The sequence below is a fragment of the Vigna radiata genome, chromosome 6 (genome assembly GCF_000741045.1).
Source record: "Vigna radiata var. radiata cultivar VC1973A chromosome 6, Vradiata_ver6, whole genome shotgun sequence".
Classification (NCBI taxonomy): Eukaryota; Viridiplantae; Streptophyta; class Magnoliopsida; order Fabales; family Fabaceae; genus Vigna; species Vigna radiata.
Window position 1 is genome coordinate 2,977,484 of NC_028356.1, and position 21,004 is coordinate 2,998,487.

At 32.8% G+C, this 21,004-nt stretch overlaps 2 protein-coding genes across 2 annotated transcripts in view; both read right to left on the reverse strand.

Annotated features, from left to right (window-relative positions):
• The window catches only part of LOC106764665 (proteasome-associated protein ECM29 homolog), a 30,341-nt gene extending 15,183 nt beyond the window's left edge, over positions 1 to 15,158 (reverse strand). Inside the window, exons 1-14 of the mRNA XM_014648986.2 lie at positions 14,715 to 15,158; positions 13,807 to 13,974; positions 13,484 to 13,573; positions 12,843 to 12,979; positions 12,355 to 12,445; positions 11,662 to 11,744; positions 11,426 to 11,532; positions 10,220 to 10,372; positions 9,309 to 9,373; positions 8,518 to 8,605; positions 8,354 to 8,432; positions 5,922 to 6,030; positions 2,333 to 2,392; positions 555 to 673 (exon numbers count right to left, since the gene is read on the reverse strand). Of these exons, the coding sequence (XP_014504472.1) occupies positions 555 to 673; positions 2,333 to 2,392; positions 5,922 to 6,030; positions 8,354 to 8,432; positions 8,518 to 8,605; positions 9,309 to 9,373; positions 10,220 to 10,372; positions 11,426 to 11,532; positions 11,662 to 11,744; positions 12,355 to 12,445; positions 12,843 to 12,979; positions 13,484 to 13,573; positions 13,807 to 13,974; positions 14,715 to 14,900 (1,535 nt within the window). The 5' untranslated portion in view covers positions 14,901 to 15,158. The remainder of the gene's footprint in view (positions 1 to 554; positions 674 to 2,332; positions 2,393 to 5,921; positions 6,031 to 8,353; positions 8,433 to 8,517; positions 8,606 to 9,308; positions 9,374 to 10,219; positions 10,373 to 11,425; positions 11,533 to 11,661; positions 11,745 to 12,354; positions 12,446 to 12,842; positions 12,980 to 13,483; positions 13,574 to 13,806; positions 13,975 to 14,714) is intronic.
• A 1,933-nt stretch (positions 15,159 to 17,091) lies between these two features.
• On the reverse strand, positions 17,092 to 18,939 carry LOC106763991 (blue copper protein). Its single transcript, XM_014648183.2, has 2 exons — positions 18,550 to 18,939; positions 17,092 to 17,764 (listed from the first exon to the last, which is right to left on the reverse strand). The coding sequence occupies exons 1-2, from the start codon at positions 18,758 to 18,760 to the stop codon at positions 17,271 to 17,273; spliced, it is 705 nt and encodes a 234-aa protein (XP_014503669.1). The 5' UTR covers positions 18,761 to 18,939; the 3' UTR covers positions 17,092 to 17,270.
• Positions 18,940 to 21,004: the final 2,065 nt, after the last annotated feature.

Genomic DNA, 21,004 nt, shown 5'->3' on the forward strand with positions numbered 1-21,004 from the left:
ATAGTCTATGATTTTTAAAAGAAGCAGTTCAATCTAAGGAGATAACATGTTCAAGATAGATGGTTATTAAAATTGAACACATGCATTTGTCCTTTTCTCTTTACAGAGTTATGGTGAAAAAAATACAACCAGACAAAGCAATCTTTTAAACCTAAAATATAAAAGCCATGCATGTCACATACATTTTCATGCACATATTATGATGTTCTGTACATGCTTTATAAAATCATGACATTTGAGAAGAGGCTCAAAAAATCACTTGATGCAATACAAAATAAATATGTAATAAAGTGTTCAGTTATGAAATTGCACCTCCTTTGGAAAAAAAATAAATATGCACAATAATAGGCTTGGAGGGTTTTTTCCTATTTTATTGATGAAAGAAGAAAATCAGTTGGGAGGATAAGGAAATCTCTCCAATGTAAAAGGAAAACATGAAAAAAGCAAAGCTAAACATCCCTCAAAATATTTGTAGCAGAAACCCCCTTTTAAGTAGAATACATATTTTATAGCATCATAGCATGCCAGATCATCACTAAAGGAATTTGTAATACCTGATATCTAATTTAGCATCTGCTGCTCCAAGCATACAAATAAAGCGACTTGGACAATGTTGCAGATCAAACAAAGATGTTGCCCATCTTATGGCACAAAAACGCACTTCACTTTCCTCCTGCCATCACCATGCAGCATGTTATAGTTCAAACCATGTGTCCATCAAATTTTTAATCAGATATGGTATTATGATAGCACTAATTTCAGAGGATTTGATTAAAGTAAAGACACCAAAAAGCTATATGGTGTTCTCAGGCTGCAGTGTATTTGATTGGAAAGAAAAAAGGAATCCTCTCGATACTGAAGTCTTGTATTTGGTTCATTTTGCATTCAGTATTTTTTCTAGCTCCATTAAGACGTTCTGCTCATGGTCTGAGGGGTGTGCCCTTTGTTAGAGATTGGTATTTTTCTTGCTTGTTACTTAATTTCTGTTTTCTTTTCCATTTATTTTTTGTTGTATCATCTTTAGACCTTGACAATTTCTTATCCTCCTTTTGTATCTTCTCTATCTTAAAATCTTTTCTTATAAAAAAAATATAATAATAAAAGTAGAAATTCTATGTTCTTCTGATTGCCTAATGAAATGAGTCCCATAGGAAGCCGTACAAAGTGCACCAAAGTGAAGCAATTGAAACAACCTCATTCAAAAGTGTGTACTCTCACTCCAACCAAACACAGAATAGCATAGGATAGAATGTTATACAAAGTATCAAAAGGCCTATCCAATCGTCACTAATGTTGACCAGTGTAAAACAAAAACACTGTAGTTGTCTCCTAACAACACCAAAAGTATCAGGTACCAAATTTTACGTGTAGGTCTTTTTAAAATGTAACATAAGTCCAAATGGTAGCAAACAATGGGTCAGTGCCACATTCAAACCTCTTCCCAAATATTGTCACCTTAAAAGAATTTTATATGGGACGATAAATGAGAAAACACAAGAATTTTACTAAGGTAACATATTTTGGAGAAAAAATAGAACAATAAAAGAAAACCATTAAACTTATAGATTGAATAATGTGTAAGGGGGACCATACCCAAAACTCCAAATAAAGGCCATAAGATCTTTAACATCCAAAAAATCATGTTTCATTATTTTGAGAACTAACCCAAGGAAAATCATTTACAATCGACTTTCCTTTTATGGGAGCATATCGATTATCTCAACTTTTATAATGAGAACAACAATTCTTGATCACACAACTTTATGTGGATAGAAGGATTTGTTTCATTGAATTCAGTCTAAACCATCCATGTATGATTGTATGATTTCTCTCTCACAAAGTGTGTGTCTGCTTTGAGCTGTATATATCATTATTAAGAAAGTCAACCCACAATCCCTTAGATCAAGGGATTTATTTCAGGAGTTAATTTCACAATTAGCTACTTTATTAGGATAGGTTTTGTTTCACTTTTTATCTGCAGAAATCATATTATAAACTCTTGACAAACTACCAACTTTTCATTCCAAATTCTTAACAACATTTGAAGAAGGAACTTCAGATTTTTAGGAAAGAATGTTTGAGTGAAATTGCATGATGGGAAGTTGCAACACACTCAGCCTAGAGACATATGAGCAGCAGAATAATACACAGGAAAAAGAAATACAAGCAATTTACAAGAAACAACGATCTTATTCAATTCCCGAAGTTACAATAACCGAGGCAGCTAGGAAAGTGGAGTATGTTTATCATATAATTTCCAACATAACAGAAACAAATAATATATCTACACAGTATCCAAGACAAGGAGAAAAGTCAGTATGTTTTGTCTTACCACTCGAGAATTTTTTAGCAGAAGTGTCTCCAAATCTTGTAACACAGCTAATGGGGCTCCCTGATACACAAGACAATACAATGAATAAAAAAACGAGGAAAACAGAGGAAGGTAAAATCCTAAATCAACCATAAGTTCAAAAGTAAGAGCATGATAAGAGGTTTGAAAAAAGAGTCCACAATTATACTTTTATACCAAAAGCTAAAGTCTTGCTGGTAAAAGAGTTCAACAATATAGCCCATAAAACAGAGTCACAGGAAAATTGAGTTTCTACTCTAATTGTATGAAATAAAAGAATTCAACACAACAAATCACACGATCCCAACCATCAATTAACTCTATAGCTTTACTAGTCTAATAAGTGACAATTTTTCAAAATAATATGCTTCATACATCCTTGAAGAACCAATACAAGAAATAATAGGAAAATATCAATCGAGATGATTATTATAAGCATTATTGACAAACTTGGGATTTCTGATATCACGAGAGATCAGTTCAGGATCATGGGATCCTTTCTTATCAGATAAGAAGGATTTTTTCACAAAATGTACTTTCTAAATAATTGTTCCATAGATCCTATGTCTATCTGTATGAAGAAGAAATCATGTGATGTGGAAGATTCTTATTTGTATGGTTATTAATTGAGATTCGAAATGTGAATCATTTTTCATGACCTTTGAATAGTAAGATACATAACTTGTATAACTTAAAAGATAAATAAATAAAACCCTTAAACAAACACTATTTTTTATAAAAATAAATAAAGAATATAACAAAAACTGTATATTAATTCAAATTTATTTTCTTTTCAAAAATATTAAATGAAAAAAATCCGTAAATAAAGACTAATGTAAATAAAAAAATATTAAAAAAACTAAAAAAAAATATTAAACAATAATTGAAAGATATAAGAACACTTATATAAACAATAACTAAGTTTTTCAGAGAGATAATATTAATTTTTTATGAAAATCAAAATAAAAAAATTAAAAAATAATATATAAATTATCACTGTCACTGTAAAATATAAAAGTATGTTAGTATGATTAAAATTGTCAGATATAAAACTATGAAAAAACGTTTTATATTTTAAGATATTAGGTTTAATGTCTTCGGAGGTTCCTATTTATGCAGATTTGTATCAGTTGGGTCCTCGTATTCTGAAAGTACTCAATTGGGTTCCTATTTTGATAAAATTGAGTCAATATAGCCTTTGTCATTAATTGTTGTGGACAGCGTTAACATTCTTGCGAGGTGGCATGCTAAGGTAGCATTGAATAAACCTATGTCAAACCAAACCTCATCCATGGCTTCTCTTCTTCATTGCAACGGTCTCTCCATCTCCCCCTTATGAATGAACATATATTATACGTGAATGAACACAAGCGAAGGCTTCTCTTTTTCATTAGCTCCACTAGGTGAGGCACTTTCTGGGGTTCACCACTTCTCATATACAAACCCATCAAATTGTTGAAAGCTAGAGAAGTGACATAACCCAATTCATCCATTTTGTCAAAATAACTCAATGCCTTGTCTTTCATTAGTTCCTTGCAGTAACAGTTCAAAAGAGCACCATACGTATTCTTGTTCTTGGCTGGAGGAGGAAGACCACAGAAAAACTCTTCAGCCGCAACCACCCCTTTGGTCTTGGACCCAAGATCTAATTGCACTGCATAATTATTCCAGGAAGGGTTAATCTTCCTCATCTCCATCCATTCAATTATTTGGTATGCAGGTCCGGTGGCGATTTCGCGGCGGCGGTAGATGCGTGATTCTGGGTTCTGTGGTTTGATCTTCTGCAAGTTGCTTGCAATTGACGAAGGAGGAGAGTGACAGAGGACTTGCAACGGCCATGGAGGTTCACGGCGAAGCTTGAGGGGACGACTACCGGCGAGGATGGTGGTGGCGGCGCATAGTAACTAGGGTTTGGAAATTAAGGTTTCTGTGGAGAAGGCATAGATGATGTGGCAGGAGGCGTGAGGTGGTATGTTCTGATTGGTTAACCTGTGCCACGTGGTAATTAAAGGACATCTCAGCATGCCACATCGTAAGAAAGTTAACGCAGTCTACAGCAATTAACGGCAAGGGCCTTATTGACTCGATTTTACCAAAATAGGAACCTAATTGAGAACTTTCAGAATACGATGACCCAATTGATACGAATCCACAGAAATAGGGACTTCCGAAGATATTAAACCAAGATATTACTCTAAAAAACCTACTCAGAACTCACCCTCACATGGTCATCTTCCTTCCATGGTCATCTTCTCACTGTTTATGGGTTAATCTTGTCCCAGGTTGATTTTCTCTTCCATTTTTGTTCACGTCCTGATTTCATCTTCTCCCTTTGCACTATTCATATGATGTTCATCTTCTCCATTGTTCATTTTACTTTTGTTTGAACTTTCATCTTTGTTGAGTTTCTTTTCCTATGTGTTTCTTTCTTATTTGTTCAATTTTTATTCCTTTATCACCAATTGTATGTAATGAAAACCAAATCATGAATCACACAATTCACATCCGATATGGTGATTCATGTAACTATTCAGGTTACAAAACGATTCATCAAATGATATGTATCGCTGGGGGAGAATTTTGTAACTATGGCATCAAGGATCAAGGAATTTCCATGAATGGAGTCAATTGTTAATGGGTAATGAAAGACATTATGAAAAAAATAAATAAATTAACTATGGCACATTGAAGGATCTAGAAATGGAATCTCCAGCCAGTCTTTGAACTATGTTGCCTTCCAACTTGTTCTAATTCTCAATATTAATGGTGGTAGTGGTTGTGGATTTGTTGGGGAGTAAGGGGCACTATGTGCAGAATCAACCAAGTTTAAGTCTGATGTGGCTTGGAAGTTGAAGTGTGGTTTGGTCATTGTCAATTGCTTCCAGTGTTACGCATGCAAAGAAGTGAAACAAAAAACCGGAAGTACTCATTCATCATGATTTCATATTAATTAAAATATGTACTTGAATAAGTTGGGGGTCATGTCTCTGGTTTGCAAACCAACAATAAACTTATTACCAGATTTGATTTGTCCATTTTCTTCGTTTGAAATTCAAACAATTTCGGTCAAACCAACTTATTTGGATTCAGATCGATTCAGGTTGGTTTAATCCATGTTCACCTCTACCTAAAACAAAAGTTCATTGGTTCATCATAAGTCTCCAATCTCTTGTATTAATCTAAATTATCACCTAATGATCAAGAGGGAATCATGGAATATTTTCCTCTAAAAGAGATGGATTATGTTGAATATAAAGGCAGATAAGCGCTTCGGCTCAACTTTGGGTGTCCAATGGCTTATAATAATTTTCTTATAGCATAGACTTACGAATTACAATTGTACAATAAGCAATTAATTCGTTCAATTGTATATTTTTTACTTGTCAAAATATCTAAAGAGACATGCCACTATATGATGCATCCTGTATCATATATACAAGTGAGGTAAGCCTTAACTGTGTAACTATACTTGACAAACGAGTTTCACATTCACATCAACCATAATACAATTTACATGACCGGAGAACATTAATGAAAAATAGATTCATCCAAATAGTAGAAAGATACATACTTTGTATGCTGAAGCAAGAGATATAGTTGCCTCTTGAACAACAAATCGAAGAGACTGGGATTCATCTTTCAAAGCATGAAAAAGACGAGCAGCCATGTCAATCTTTTCCCTGGCAGAACAGGAAGCAGCATAGTTAGTAACTAAGTAGACCGCACAAATGACCTAGCTCAAGGCAATTCTCATTTCAGAAAAAAATTATTTGTTACCTTAACATAGAGAAATACATTAAAAAAAATAGCAATAGCAAACCATCCTAAAACCATGCAAATTTAAAACCAAGTTACCAAGTCCCACTCCCCAAGGATAGAAAGAAGAAAACTCTATCCCATAATGTAATACACACATAAGAAGAAAGCTTTTTGATGCCTACAACTCTAGAACAATGAGAATAGTAATTCTATTGGGTCTCACAATCCAAACAAAAGACAGTCCCACCATATCACACTTCCAGGATATAGCACGGGTAAGATTAGGCTGAGAACTCCCTTGACGTGCTGCCCTTTCCTTGACCCTGCCTGGGTTCTATTACCTCAAGTGCACCTATAATTATATGGTCTTGACCAATGGCCATAGAGCTTTTTCCCTTGTAACACCTTGTAGGCCTCTCAGATGACCTAAGCATTTGGTACTTCAATCTTTTACTAAGTTGGAGTCAAAGCAATGTTGCCAAAATCATGAGTATCCTCACAAACGTATACAATCAAGCAAGAAAGGGAGACGCATGGTGGATCGAAATGAAATTCGGCAGATTGTGCGCCACATCTATTCATTTGTGCAGGGTAGACTTCAAGTTACCCAACTCATGCAATTGGGCTTTTCTAAGTCAGGTTTATGATGATCTAATTTAAATTTTATAAAAAAAAATTGGTCTTTTCCCCAAGGGTTTCCAAACACAAATAAGAACCGAACTAGACTGCCCTCATCATTGACAACACTCCCATTACCATTGGCAGCCATCATAGTGTGGTTGCCAACGCTTGCTTCATTATCAACAAGGTTCACTTCACCACCTTTGACTATTGCATCAACATCATCAGTGGTGACATCATAGTTGTCAATCATTCCCCTCTTCTCCAACTCTGTTCTGTTCTGTAAATTTTCTTCAAATTTTGTTTTATTCTTGCTATCATTTAGACCTTGAAAGTGTTTTGTTCTGCTTAGAATTTGAAGGAAAATAATGGCATCAACTAAAGGTGGTTCAAGTTAAATGGTATTGGAACAAGGACTGATGTTGCATAGAGTCATTGTGTTTCAATTGATGGGAAAGCAAGAAATGTGAAGTGTAAATACTAGGAGAAAGTATTATCAAAGAACCTACTTTTACTTGTGTTATGAATTGGATTGTAATATTTATGATTTACTTTGAGATATTTTCTTGTCTATATTATTTTAATGCATGCACATGTCCTATAAATATCGTCTTTCATATACTCATTACTCTTATGAGTCAAGTTACAATCTTTCATCTCCCTTTCAATCCTCCAAAGACCCTCAACTTTGACAACTTCTGTGCTCTCACAACACCACTCTGTTTCACTCATCTCTTCTGACTCAAACACTCCGTTTCCACTCATCACTTTTTCCTCTGTTTTCTGTGTTTTCAGGTCTCCATTTTCGTTTCTGCCCTCTCATAATGTATACTTTGTTGCATCATCAACACAACTTCTAATGCATCTTCTGCCAAATTCATTGTACAGCTGTCAATGACAGTGTGCTCATGGTGATACTAGGAAATTTCAAAGCAAATACTGTGAAAATGTCTTAACTGGAGGGGTTTATCACTTGAAGCACCACATGGCTGAGAAATAAAAAGGATGTATGGAGAAGGGAAAAAAAGAGATGTTTGGAATTGTTGTGGGTCTTCCACAGAGACTGATAAAACAAGATTTGGATGTTGAGGATGATGATGCTCAAACTGAAAAAGAAAAAGGACTTGAATGTATGGGCAGCAGTAGAAATATTTTCAAGATGGTAATTAGCTCATACGCCACAATTAATCAATTATTTAAGAAGTATCATAGAGAAACTGCTTGTAAAGGCCTTGAAAGGATTTCTATGAAAATCCAATACCTTTTAATGTGTTAAGCAACAAAGCATTTAGGAGAATGTTGGGTTCAGCTTTAAAACATGGCTCAGGATTTAAGCAACCTTCATACCAAGAGATCAAAGTAAACTATTTGAAGGAAGACGTTCAGGCATAGGGAAGAACTTATTTTTGTATGTTACATGGACATAATTAAGTGGCACAACTGTCAATCTCCTCTAGATGGCATGAGAGCTACAGCCTACATGATTAGCCTTCATAAAAATATATTGTATATTGTCCATTACTTTATTTCAAGTGTCCTGCAGCAGTCTACCCTACCACTGAAAAGGGAAAGATAAATATGAAAAAATGGTAAAAATTATGACCACAAGGAAGAAGTTTGAACCTGAAGAGGTGAGGCATGCGCTGTGCAAGCAATCCAATTGATTGAAAAGCATAAGTTTTGACCTCTCGTGCAGTGGCATCTGAGTCAATAATCAGAATTGAATTCAAAACAAAAGAAATGTTATTCAAATAACATTAAAAAGAACTTTCAAGTCTCCAGCAAACCTGCTTCAGAACTTGGATAATTGTCAAGGGACTTCATAATTCCACTCAAAATAACAGGACCCATTAACTTAAGCTGTTCGATTTTTGCCTGCACTTCCAGTTACAGATATTAGAGGTTGAGGAAACAAAAAGTTATACTGCATCAGTAAAGAACAATAAATTCATAGTGAAGTACAACCACTTTCCAAAAAGCTAATCAAAATATAGAAATACAACCCACACAGTAAAATTCATTTCAAACTGCAGATTCATTGCAAATTTTGAGCAGTATCTTCAACTTAACCATTTCCAAAAAAATGTCTCAGTAGGCATTTAAAATTATTTGAACTGAATCATTTAAAAAAAAAACCCAAACGATTCAAAATGGTATTAATGTCCATGTGTTGTGTCAGAAAATATTTTTATAACTTTCTATCTTTTATTTTTAAACTTTCATACCAATAAAGATGAAAACGTCATGGTAACTAGATAAATGTAGCATTTTATTATATCTACGATGACTTTTGCAATTATACAAGCTCTTTTTAAAACATCAATTCTCTTTCTTGATTAAAAAAAAAATCTTGTGTTATTTAATGCTAATTTTGCATTAAATTAATACTCTGCAATATTATAATCATAGCATAACCTTTAGTTTTAAAATTTGTCATATAACTGTGCTAATGTCATAATATTCATGCCCCATGTTGCATCCATACTTTTGATTCTAAACATTTACTAGGAAAAGAGACTTTTATTCAATGGGTAAAATTTATGACGAAAAAACAAAAGCCAAGGAACATTGCACTCACATGCTTAAATACCCACACAGTGAATTCCATCCCCAATTGCTTCAACCTTGATGTCGTACCATTCCCTATTAAATTCAAGAATATGAAACATTAAAGATAAAGAATAAAAAAAACAAGGAAAAAGATAGAGCAAACGAAAATCAGCTCAGAAAACCTAATTATTCATCCACACATGCTTGTGTGTCTGTCTCATTTTGACAATGAAAGAAGAACTCTGTTTTAAACTAAGGAAAGTTGGAAATTTTAAACGATACAGAAGAGGAAAAACTTCGTTAATATGAAAGAAGCATTATTTGTAATGAAAAAGATGTCCACTTGTTATTAAAATTTATCAATGAAGATTACAGTGCCTACAATCAATATAAAGTTATATTCCATTCTCCCCCTCCAGCATTCATTCCATGATTTAGTTAAGGATACAACATTGTTGAAGATAAGAGAAATTGGGGCTTTTGTTGGCATGGTCCATATTTACACGGTATCATTGAATACATCGTTTGATCAAAGAAAAATATTATAACAAAAACAAATGTTGTTTCAACACTTTTTTTATTTTCGTCCTTAAGAATTTGCCCATTTGCATTTTCTATCAGCTTGCCTTCTTTGCAACAGAATCTATTTCAACAACTTAAAGAGTAGAAGAAAAAAAATCAAGCAAGCTCAAAGAAAAGTGAGACAAATTCTAAGATAATATATTCATATGTACAATAATCATACAAACTATATAAGATGAAGCTGCAAATTCAAGTGCACAAGTATCATTACTATAGTGCATTTGCAAAATCTTAATTACACTGGCCAATTCTTAAGCAATCAACTTTGCAACAAAGGAGTTACAAGTTTTCAGAACAACAAAATACATTAATTAGCAAAAATAAGATCAATCATTAAATAAAAGGATATCCCAGTACCATAAATGCAACCAAAAATGCACTGCAAGGTGGATGGGAAATTGTTTGCTGCTGCAATTGACCTGCAGAATATAGACATCAATTTTGCCTTTAAAGCATAACTTCCAGGACTAACTCTTGATTCTGAATCAGCATTTTCAACTCCAACAGTACCTACATTCAACATCAATAATGTATAAATATTGAAGAGCAAACAAAAAGAAATATATAAAACTCAAATTTGGTTTTGAATGAAATAGCGCAGAAAACTGAGTTCGCTTTCAAGATACAAGAGTTCTCTCTGAAAATTGAAAACGAAAGTAAAGCAAATGGCAAACAATAAATGTCTAGTATTACCACCAAAATCATACAAACACCACAATAGGCTAAGACGTGGAAGAAGAAAACCACTAATATGATCAAAAATCAAAATACTTATATCATATAAGTTTTCCGTTTTTTCTCTATGCATTTTCAGATAGACTTCATAGTATATAAAAAAACTGGCATTTTTAATTGAAAATTTTATTTTGACTACAAAATTCTTTTTTCATATTTATTTTAATAAAAAATTGCCCCAGTATAACAGTGATGTTGTTCTAACAAACCCAAAGGGCATCGGTTCACACAGTTCACAGCCCGAGTTGATCACACTACCCCAGGTTAAATACCTGTATCTAAACAGAATATAAAACCAGTTAAAGGTTAGTTCCCAGGATATCCAATCAAGCTGGTCTGGGTCTAATAACACTGAGTATATGTTAAAGACCAACTCTACTTATTGAAGAAGCTGTTAGGCTGACAACTAAGAATGGTCTTATATTTATTACAGCTTCAAGCTAGAGCATAAACAATACGTAGGCCATTTAGCCTGTGTTTAAATTGCGCTTAATTATGAAAAATGGGATCAGCAAGTAATAAAGCATTGAAGATAACCAACACAGCACACAGTTCAAACATGAAGGATGCGCACAAAACATTTAAAGTAAACACATGACCTTAATTAAATGAAATGTGAAAAAATAATAGGAAACTGGGCAGAACCTCTTTAGAATCAATTATACTCTCACGCATACACATTTAATTTATGTAAGAATCAAGCAGGATCATATTTTAAATTCAGGGGAAACATAAAAATATTTAAATATTATCATAAACAAATTGAAGAAAAAAATAATTGACAAAAACATATTTCAGAACATGTTAACAAAATCTTTAATAGCATACCATTGAATAGCAAAAATAATCTGTTTATCAGATTTAAATCATCTAAATTAGCACCACTGGCCTTCTTCTTTAGAAGCTCCTCGCCTCTCTTAATAACAGGCTCTTCACTTGAGTTAATTGATCAAGAAACAGATGTGATTGTGATCATCCACAAATGAAACACCAAAAGCAATAAAGTCAGTAAGTTACAAGAAAGTGTTATAAATAAATTTGGTAATATGGGAACTACAACGTACCAATCTACAGAGGCAGCAATATACAAAGGATAAACAAGCTCAGGAGCAAGCTCCATAGCTTGAATGACATTCAAAATACCCAACTGCACCAACAAAGACCAAGATAAGACAGATTGCAGTAGCTTTCTGAGTAAATGCAAGATTGGACATGACATGCTTGTATGCTTTCAAACATACTGGCATGTTAACCACTATTTAAATGAAAATTTGAAGAGGTAATATATGTCAGAATAATATTGTTAATATGTAGTTGCTATGCTATCGTTTGCAGTAGTTAATGGTTGTTTATAAAGACAACTACATTAGCCCAGAATGCCAATTATGGAAGTTGGCTCCAGCTATAACTTGTTAGTATTACAACCATCCAATATGACTTATATACAAATATCATATAATTAGTACAGCCAGAGCCACACAATAATATAAGTTCTGATTCTCTAATTTGCTATGAATATTTTGTTTCTCTTCCTCCATTTCCTCTCAATCTTCATATTATAAGGTTAAAAAATCATCATATTATATTGAGTGATGGATTCTTCACTTATGTTTCTTCTGACAGGAGAATAAACGTGAAGGATAATAATAGATAGCAGTTGAGTTATCAGTTTTTAGTAGTAAAACAACACAATCAACATGTGACATTTGACCTTCACATGCCAAGACAATATTAAAACCATTACATGATTATCTTACCTTTCTTTGTAAAATTTCATTACTTTGCAACTGTTGTTTCCCTGTAACACGATTAACTTGCGCTATCGAAAGCCCAGGAGGGAATCCACCACTGCAACAAAATAAAATCTAAAATGAGTTCTAGAGAGAGAAAGTCTGCCGATTTTATGCAAATCAAACTGAGTTTTCACTTTTCTATTCATAGATTCAGATTCTGAGCATTCTGATTCTTATGCATACATTATTTTAATTTGTTCAACTAACTCACAACTTACTGACAGTAATAGCAATTATCAACTAACATTCTGACAGAAGACCTGACTTAGGACATTTTAGATTACAATTTGCAATGAACAGAAACTAGTAAAGGCAAATGCACATAAAAAGAAGCACACATTATATACTCTACCAAAATGTCATTCAATTGAAATAAGAATGAAACTAACTAATTCATGTCAGAACAAATTCAAATACCATAAGCTCCTTTTAGCAGAAAGTTAGTTACATACCTTTGAGAGACCCGCTGGTACAATATTGTATGAAGACAAAACTCAATAAACAGCTCTCTATCTTGAGGGTTTTTCACTTTTTTATACTTTGCTGCAACTTCCTCACCAATTTGACCAGAGTGGCATTCACCAATTACCTAGAAAGAAGCAGAAATCCATTGGTAGTCCAAGAAATAACAGAGGATGACCCTTGCTATTCTATAACATAGTAAAAAGAAAAATAAAAAGCAACAAAGATATATAAATAATGAAAATAGAGCAAGAAAGTTCCATTTAAAAAAAATGATGCCGGAAAGAAGCCCATGGATCCAAGAAATTCAAGTGCTCTTAATGGTAGTAATGGACCCTTCTTCCCACTAAAAGATCCCTTTATTTGAATTCCCAAGTTTAGAATTTCCATCTAATTTTCCTTATATATCCTTTCTAATTCCCTAGAAAGAAATATCCGCAAAACTGAAGCCTTTCATAGATAGAATAAGGAGAAAAGTGTCCCAATGCACTGAACAATTATAATGACACTAACTCAAATAATGTGTATCAATACTGAAAAATATCGATGAAAAACTCTTCCCCAACTGTAATGACAAGTTATAACCATCACCATTAAGATTTGGGAAAAGTCCAATAGTGCGTGTTGATACCTTAACAATGATTCTAAGAATAATTTCCTGATGTTGAAGTGGAAGTTTTGAGATGTTCATCAAAAGATCAGGAGCCAGATCTTCCTTTTCCTATTTGAAACGCAGGGGGCATCAGATAGTCTCCACATTAAGCATTGAATAGCAGAAAACAATATTTAAGAATCCCAAACCAATCAATTTGACTATTTATCCAATAACGAAACATCATTTACTTCTGAAAATTCAACCAGGTGTCCGAAAAGGAATCATCAGCATCAAAATTCACATTAAAGCCAGAAAAATAATATCAACAAACAGGTACTTAGATATAAAAAACAAGAGACCTTTGCATTAACACGCTGAAATGCCATCTCTATATACACAATGCAAAAATTCCTTATGATAGGGACAGCACTAGAACCCGAATACAACTTCCACAGGTCAGACAAAGGTAAACCAATTTGAGGCTGTAGCTTAACTCTCTTGTTCACGTGACTCAAAATCTCAAGCACCTGTCAGAAAAACAAGTCAACATTTGTGAAACATTTGCCAAATCGCTTCACAAACTTATATCAAAAAGAGGACAAAATATACCGTCCAAAACCGGTATACATGTACACAAACTAAAGTGCAAAATGTGATCTCACTATGCCAAAGCAAAAAGTACTCTTAGTAACCACAAACAGCTTCTTCTGCTGATTCGTATAGCAGAGAAGATATATTTCATCCAGCCGATAAAGTTCGCACAGAATAAACATACTATACTTCATAAATTTACATCAAAGAGAGCAAAATAGACCGTGCAAAACTGATGTTCATGTAGGCAAACTCCTCGCTGTCCTTACAAGTGCTATTCAATCGTACTATGCAAAAGCAAAAATCACTCTTAGAAAACAGCAGTGATTTATGTCAGTTAACTCAGCACTAGCAACAACTGAGAAAAAACATTTCAATATTCCTGTAGACGATAAGGTTTGCAGAGTCAAAATACAATCAATTTCCGCATTCGCGGTTTTATTTGGAAACGGAAGGTAAGCTACAAATGGTGGTGTGCATGTACGCAAAAATGTTCCTTATTCTTAAAAATACAATACAATCTCACCACCCCAAAGCAAAACTACTCTCACTGAACAGCAATAAGCTCCTATCCGTACACTCAGCAATTTCGACGACAGATAGATGTTTAATTTTCAATTTACGCATTCATAGTTTGATTTAGAAATAGCATAATTGAAATTTGGCGGTGGAGAACCTTTTTGCGAACAGCGGGGGATTGCGAGGAGAGGGAGGAGATGCAGAGAGGGAGAAGCTTCGCGAGCAACGGTTCAAGCTTGGAATCGTCGCACAGAGCCAACCGAGTCAGCATCCGATCCAGCATTTCCTCTACCTCCGCGTCGGACTTCGCCGGCAACGAAGACGATGATGATGGTTGCGCCATTTTTTCCCTCTTTCTTCGATTCGTTTCTTCACCAACAAACTCAAACTCTTCTTTGTGCCCAGCGCGAGTTAATAAATATGAATTAGGAAATTATGCTGCTTGCGCTCCACGACTGCTTTGACTCCTTGTTCGAGCTGGTCTCTCCACAACCAAATGCTTCCTGCACCCAGATATTTTCTACATGCACCGCCATATACTTTGAAATGACAACATTGTCCTTCCGAGTTTATCTGATCTTGGGGTTGCACCTGTCTTTCTACAGTTGAACTTTTTGGTGAGATGTTGGTGCCGGAGCACAGGTGCAATGCTGATTGTGTTACATTTATGTTTTTATTTAATGTCTAGAAAAAATCTTGTTCAAAATGGTAGAAACTCTGTTCAGAAATTCTTTGGATCATGAATTTCGGAACTTCAAATTCAGAAGTTCATCAATAATCGTTCTGAAAGTTTGGACACATTCTTACAAAAGAATTATTCTGGAATTCGTGAGAGTTAGTTTGATAAGGTACAAAACTTGTATTTCCCGTGATAAGTTAACATAAAATCATACGCTGGTATTGGACCACGAGTATTATAATAAGTTATGAAATGAAAAGGACACATTTTCTATAAAAATGTTGTGGATGGAGTTCATTATTGTGTTAATTAAAAATGGATGTAACAATACAAAGAAAATGTATACCTTCCACAATAAATGACGTAAATTATATATTTTATAATTATTTTCATACATTAAAATTGTCATATATATATATATATATATATATATATATATATATATATATATATATTATACGGTAAAATTTGTATGTCTATTAATATTAATTTGAATTTGGTTTTTATATTCATAAATTTTTTTCAAAATAGTCTTCGAGTTTTTTGGCATTGTGGTTTTTTTTTTTTTAAATTTGTTTAATTTAGTTTTTTTTTTTTTACGACGTCTAAATTGTTAACCTGCACAAAGTCATGGTTAATTGAATGATTGGTCCATTTTATTTAAGGTAGTTGTCCACTTCATTATCTTTATCTTGGTCACTTGCTGTCATGGTCTTGTACTACCGTCGCAATGCACAATAATTCACCACCGTGAACCCATGTTCATCATACCGTAAAAACCAATTCATGACCAAACCATATTTGTTGCGTCAGCCTCCATCACCACAGCGCCACCATGAAACCCTTACGCCTTTGTCAACCATGTCCGTCGCAACATCTGCAAACAGAAGCAACACAACTTAAGAACAAGAACCACTACTCATTTCCCACAAGCATCTATCGCGTCTTTATCTTCCTCAAAACCCTAAATCGCAGTCACCTTGAATCGCGAAACTACCATCACAAAAGTTTTCATCGCCACCAATAGACCACCATGACTCATCATAAAAAAACGCAACATACATAAACACCATGAGGAACATTGCGCCACCACGATAACGAACCCTAAAACCCTAATATAGCAAACGCAACATCAGGTTAAGAACACTTACTTTATCTAGGCTCTTCCAATTGCAATTTCAACCAACAACAAACTCAAATTGAACAACAATTTCACCAATTTCTTCAATCTAAATTCAATAGTCCATTCGAAACTAATATTAATTTCGTTTTACAAAAACAACTTTAACTTAATATTGACATGTCACTTTCTCTTAACTTGACACTAGTATGTATACTTAAAACCGACAACTCATTCAATATTATCTTAAATTGACATTACGTCATTACTAGACCACTTTAAATGCCATGACCACTTAAAATAAAAACAACAAATATAAAACTCAAAATAAGTATTAAGCTTTCATATTATTATTTAACACAACCAAAAATGCATAATAACATTCTTATTATAATTATGTATTATTAAGAAAAAGATATTTTCACACATATTTTTTTATAACATTTTGAAATAACACTTGTTATTTTTTTATTCACTTATTATTTATTTGTTATTTTATTAACATACTTTAATTTTAATGAAAAAAAATACACATATAGTGCGTCAGAATGTTGTACAATCTTTATTTGTTTTCTATAAAAAATAAAACCAAGCATTTTGTATGAAGTGAACCCTTAAAATTTTATTTTAGAAATATTACCAGAGATTTAGCAATTTCATGTTTACTGGGACTAGGGAGTATAACTTTAGTAAAATAACCAGAATATTTACTTAGAACAGTTTTTTTAGCAGCACTGAGAAACCAAAGATGATAAAGTAACACTTATATCATTATTTTAGTTTACAAATAATATATGGTATATCCTATCTAGCAATTCAATCTCTCACAATCCCACTATATATGTCACTCATGAAAGAAAAAAATAGATAAAAAATAATAACGACAATACCTATAAAAAATAAATATTGAGTCATCAAAGGAAGAAAAGTAGGGTTCCTAATAGGACAAGGTGAAGCTGTGCAGACAGTGAAACTGAGAAAGAAGTAGAGTTTTGTTTGTCACTAGCTTTGTCATCATCATCAGTTTCTTCTGTTTTAGGATGGTTGAAGTTGGAAGGGACAATGGTGTCCGGTGCTGAATCATCATCTCCAGCAACAGCATTAGCAGGAGATGGGGCATCTTCTGGGGCTTTCAGACTTTTGGGCAACCCTTCTCCATAGGTCACATTTATTTGGAAGTGTTGTCCACTCCTGCACTGATCACCATCATAATCACCAGAGAAAAAGTACGTTGTGCCCTCCTTCATCAGAGGAATCGCCACCGTCACAGGATGTGTTTGGGTGTTGGATGGATCAGATGCCGACCACTGGGTCGTGTCTTTGTCTTGAGCATCATCGTAATCACATTCCTTGTATGTCGTAAAGTTGTATGTCTGAACCACAGAGTGGTTAGTGTCTGTGTTGAAAACTGCAAGAACAACACCCACAAGTCAAAAGTGTTTAGCACTTAGGTGAGACTATATATAATATCATAAATATTCATACCAAACTGCCAACACCTACATGTTCAAAGAATTCAATAGGCTATCAATTGTCGGCAACTGTAAAAAATTGGCATGGTCTGTTATTCAAAGAAGGACCAACTTTTCAGCCCAAATTATTCTATGTTTTGTTAAATGATAGCTTAATCATAGCCAGTGTAGTGGTTAGCTTTAAAGCAAGTCCCTTTCCAGTAATAATATCATCGTTAAATGTTTACATTACATTAAAGAAAAATTAGTGGGCAACCACTCAATAAGAGTATGAAAAGAGAATGTTCGTACCAAAAGAAAAAGTAATTGTCTAAGTAGTCATTTTGGGTATCGGATTTTCCTCTTTCCCCATTTACCCCAAACGAGACAAATGGTAACTAACAGTAACATTCGTTGTTAGCTCTTTTGGCAAATTAAGAGTGAATGAATACTTGATTTGTGACTAAAGGTTGTGGATCGTGACAGACTCCATGAAAATATCATCAAGAGTGCTTCCAATTTAAGCCTAACTTTTCTAAATCTACTGACACTAATATATTAACATATGCTGCAGAGGAAACATACAATAATTGAAGCCTATCTAATTTCTGTGTGAGTCAGAGATATATGATAAGTATATATACTGATATAAATCTGATTAGATATCATGGTGGTGAAATAAAAATTAGATATAAAGTGAAAGAATTGAAGTAAGGAGAAAAAGAAGATGTGAGAAACATACTGAGGAAATCTCCTAAGGTGAATTTTTTAGTGTCAGCCCACTTCTGATAATTGACATTGGAGTTTTGAGTGTTGTCAAACCAGCCTAAGGAGTCTCCGACAGTGTAATTCTTGTAAGCATGAGCAGATCCTGAGAGAGAGAGGAAAAGGAGAAGAGAAGAGAGAATTGATGAGATAGGATGAAAAGAGGTTGTTCCTCTTCCCTGTTTCATTGTTCTTGGGGTTTGTGAAGGTGCAGGAAGAACAGAAAAACTGGGCTTTTATGAGTGGGTGGTGGCTTCAGAGAAAGGGAATGTGGGATTCTTGTGCTGCCAGCTATGTACAGATTATGAACTTCTCTCTTTCTGCTTAATTACTAAAATACTAACTGCTCCATGTTGCTCCAATTATTTGTGTCAGACAAGTTTAGTTCTTTTCTTTACACTTTCTTTTTCAGTTACACTTCATTTATATTTTTTTTTAACAGGATATCATCGTAAATTATTATCGGATAATTATTCTTAGATAATATTTTTTTAATAATATTTAAACATATTTACATATCATTTATTATTTTGTGATTGGGCTATAGTGGTATTTATAATGGTTTAAACCTTTTTTTATCCTTAAGTTAAGTTAAGTTAAGTTTTGATGTTCAGTTTAGTTCCCGCTTTTAAAAATCTTTAGTTTTTATGATATGAAAAATGTATTAAATCAGTCTTATTTATTAACCTTTAGTTATAATTTGTTGTTTATTAAGTGTTGTCATAAAGACTGATTTGATACATTCTTCTTATCATAATTTTTAAAAGCGGAGAACATCAGAACTTAACTTAGAGACTAAAAAAAGGTTTAAACCTTATAATAATTATTGATTGTGAAATAATTTTAAACCAATCATAAAATGACACGTAAATGTTGTCTAAGTATTATTATCTTAAACTATTTTTTTAGAGATAAATATAATTTTAATTTTTAAATTTGAACATAAAATTAAAATATGTTTCAGTTTCTTTGATATAAAATTTAAATACACTTAACATTTTTTTAAAAATATGAATCATTGTAATTTTTTTCCACGTAATAGCGACGTGGATAAACATAAAATTAAAATAATTAACAAAAAGAATATTTTATATCAATTTATAATAATTATTTGAAGAATAGTTCCAAATATTATAGTTAAACCTATTTTGATTCGAATTCCAAGTCTAAGAAGTTGCCATCGAAAGGGGAAAATAAAATGTGACGGTAGTTTGAGTTTCATCATCACTGAGTTGCATAGATTCCTAACAAACACAGCCATGTGATAGGTGACACGTGGAAGGAGGCAAGACGGTGGGTGGGCGAAACATCTTCGTTACGTGTCTGCTTCGTTTTGAACATGGATTTTATTATGTTTTTAGAACACCAAGGAATAAAGGAAAACCTACTGTTATTCGTAATCGTTCATATCTTATCTTCTTTCTTCCTGACACAATTCTATATTAATTTTCCAATTAATTTTATTTTTAAGAGTGGCAGAGAAACCAATAATATTTAAAGTTAGATTTTTTTTTACAAACGAAAAATAAAATAATATATATATATATATATATGGTGTATAAAAATAAATTTATTTTTTAAGTGCGTAATTAAATGTATAAAAACTTTATCACGTGTATAATTAATGTTGAAGCTAATACAAACGAAAGTTCAGGACCGACCAATTTAAGTATAGTTAAAATCAAAGTACTAATAATAGTTAAAATCGTTTAAATTTAATATAGGGCATATTAAAATGCGACAGGACATTGATTTTAAAAGATCTAAAAATGTGGAGAGCAAACGACACGGTATACCTATCCTAATAAATTTTGTTTATGTATAGTTGAACCTGTACATATGTATATGTTTTGAAATAGGGTTTTTTTTTCTTAAAACTAAGTGTAGAAATAGGAAAAACTGATAAATTTAAAAAAATATATAAATCATACTTAATTTAAAAAATTAAATATTATATATTCATTCATATTAATACGCTATCAATTATTATAAAAATAATGAGATTTGAATAATACTAACATATATTCATTATTCCTAATTAATTATATCTTTCCCATTTCTATTTTTTACTCATTGAAAAACTTATATTATCACATTAGAAGAGACTAGATGCACTGACCGTAAATATCAATATTGCAACTCTAATAATCCTTTGTGTTTTTATGGAAGTTAAACTGGATATTGTTGAATATTATTAAAAATATATTAAGTTTACAACACCAATTTAAAGTTAATTAACATTTCATATCTCAATGTTTTATTGTAGTATAACGTGACTTAAAATGTAAATAAATTTCGACTATTAAATTATACAAGCAAAGAAAATTTCAAATCATCAAGATTTTGACATGGATAATTATTAAAAAAATAGTATAAATACGATCCAACAATTAGATAATTAAATTAAGGTTCAATGTAGTGCTAATGTTACA

What these genes read in the sequence shown, in the direction of transcription:
- LOC106763991 (XM_014648183.2), bottom strand. Translation starts at nt 18,760, where the DNA reads ATGAAACAGGGAAGAGGAACAACCTCTTTTCATCCTATCTCATCAATT. An exon ending in CACCTTAGGAGATTTCCTCA is followed by an intron (nt 17,765 to 18,549) that starts GTATGTTTCTCA and finishes TTGTTCTTGCAG; the next exon opens with TTTTCAACACAGACACTAAC.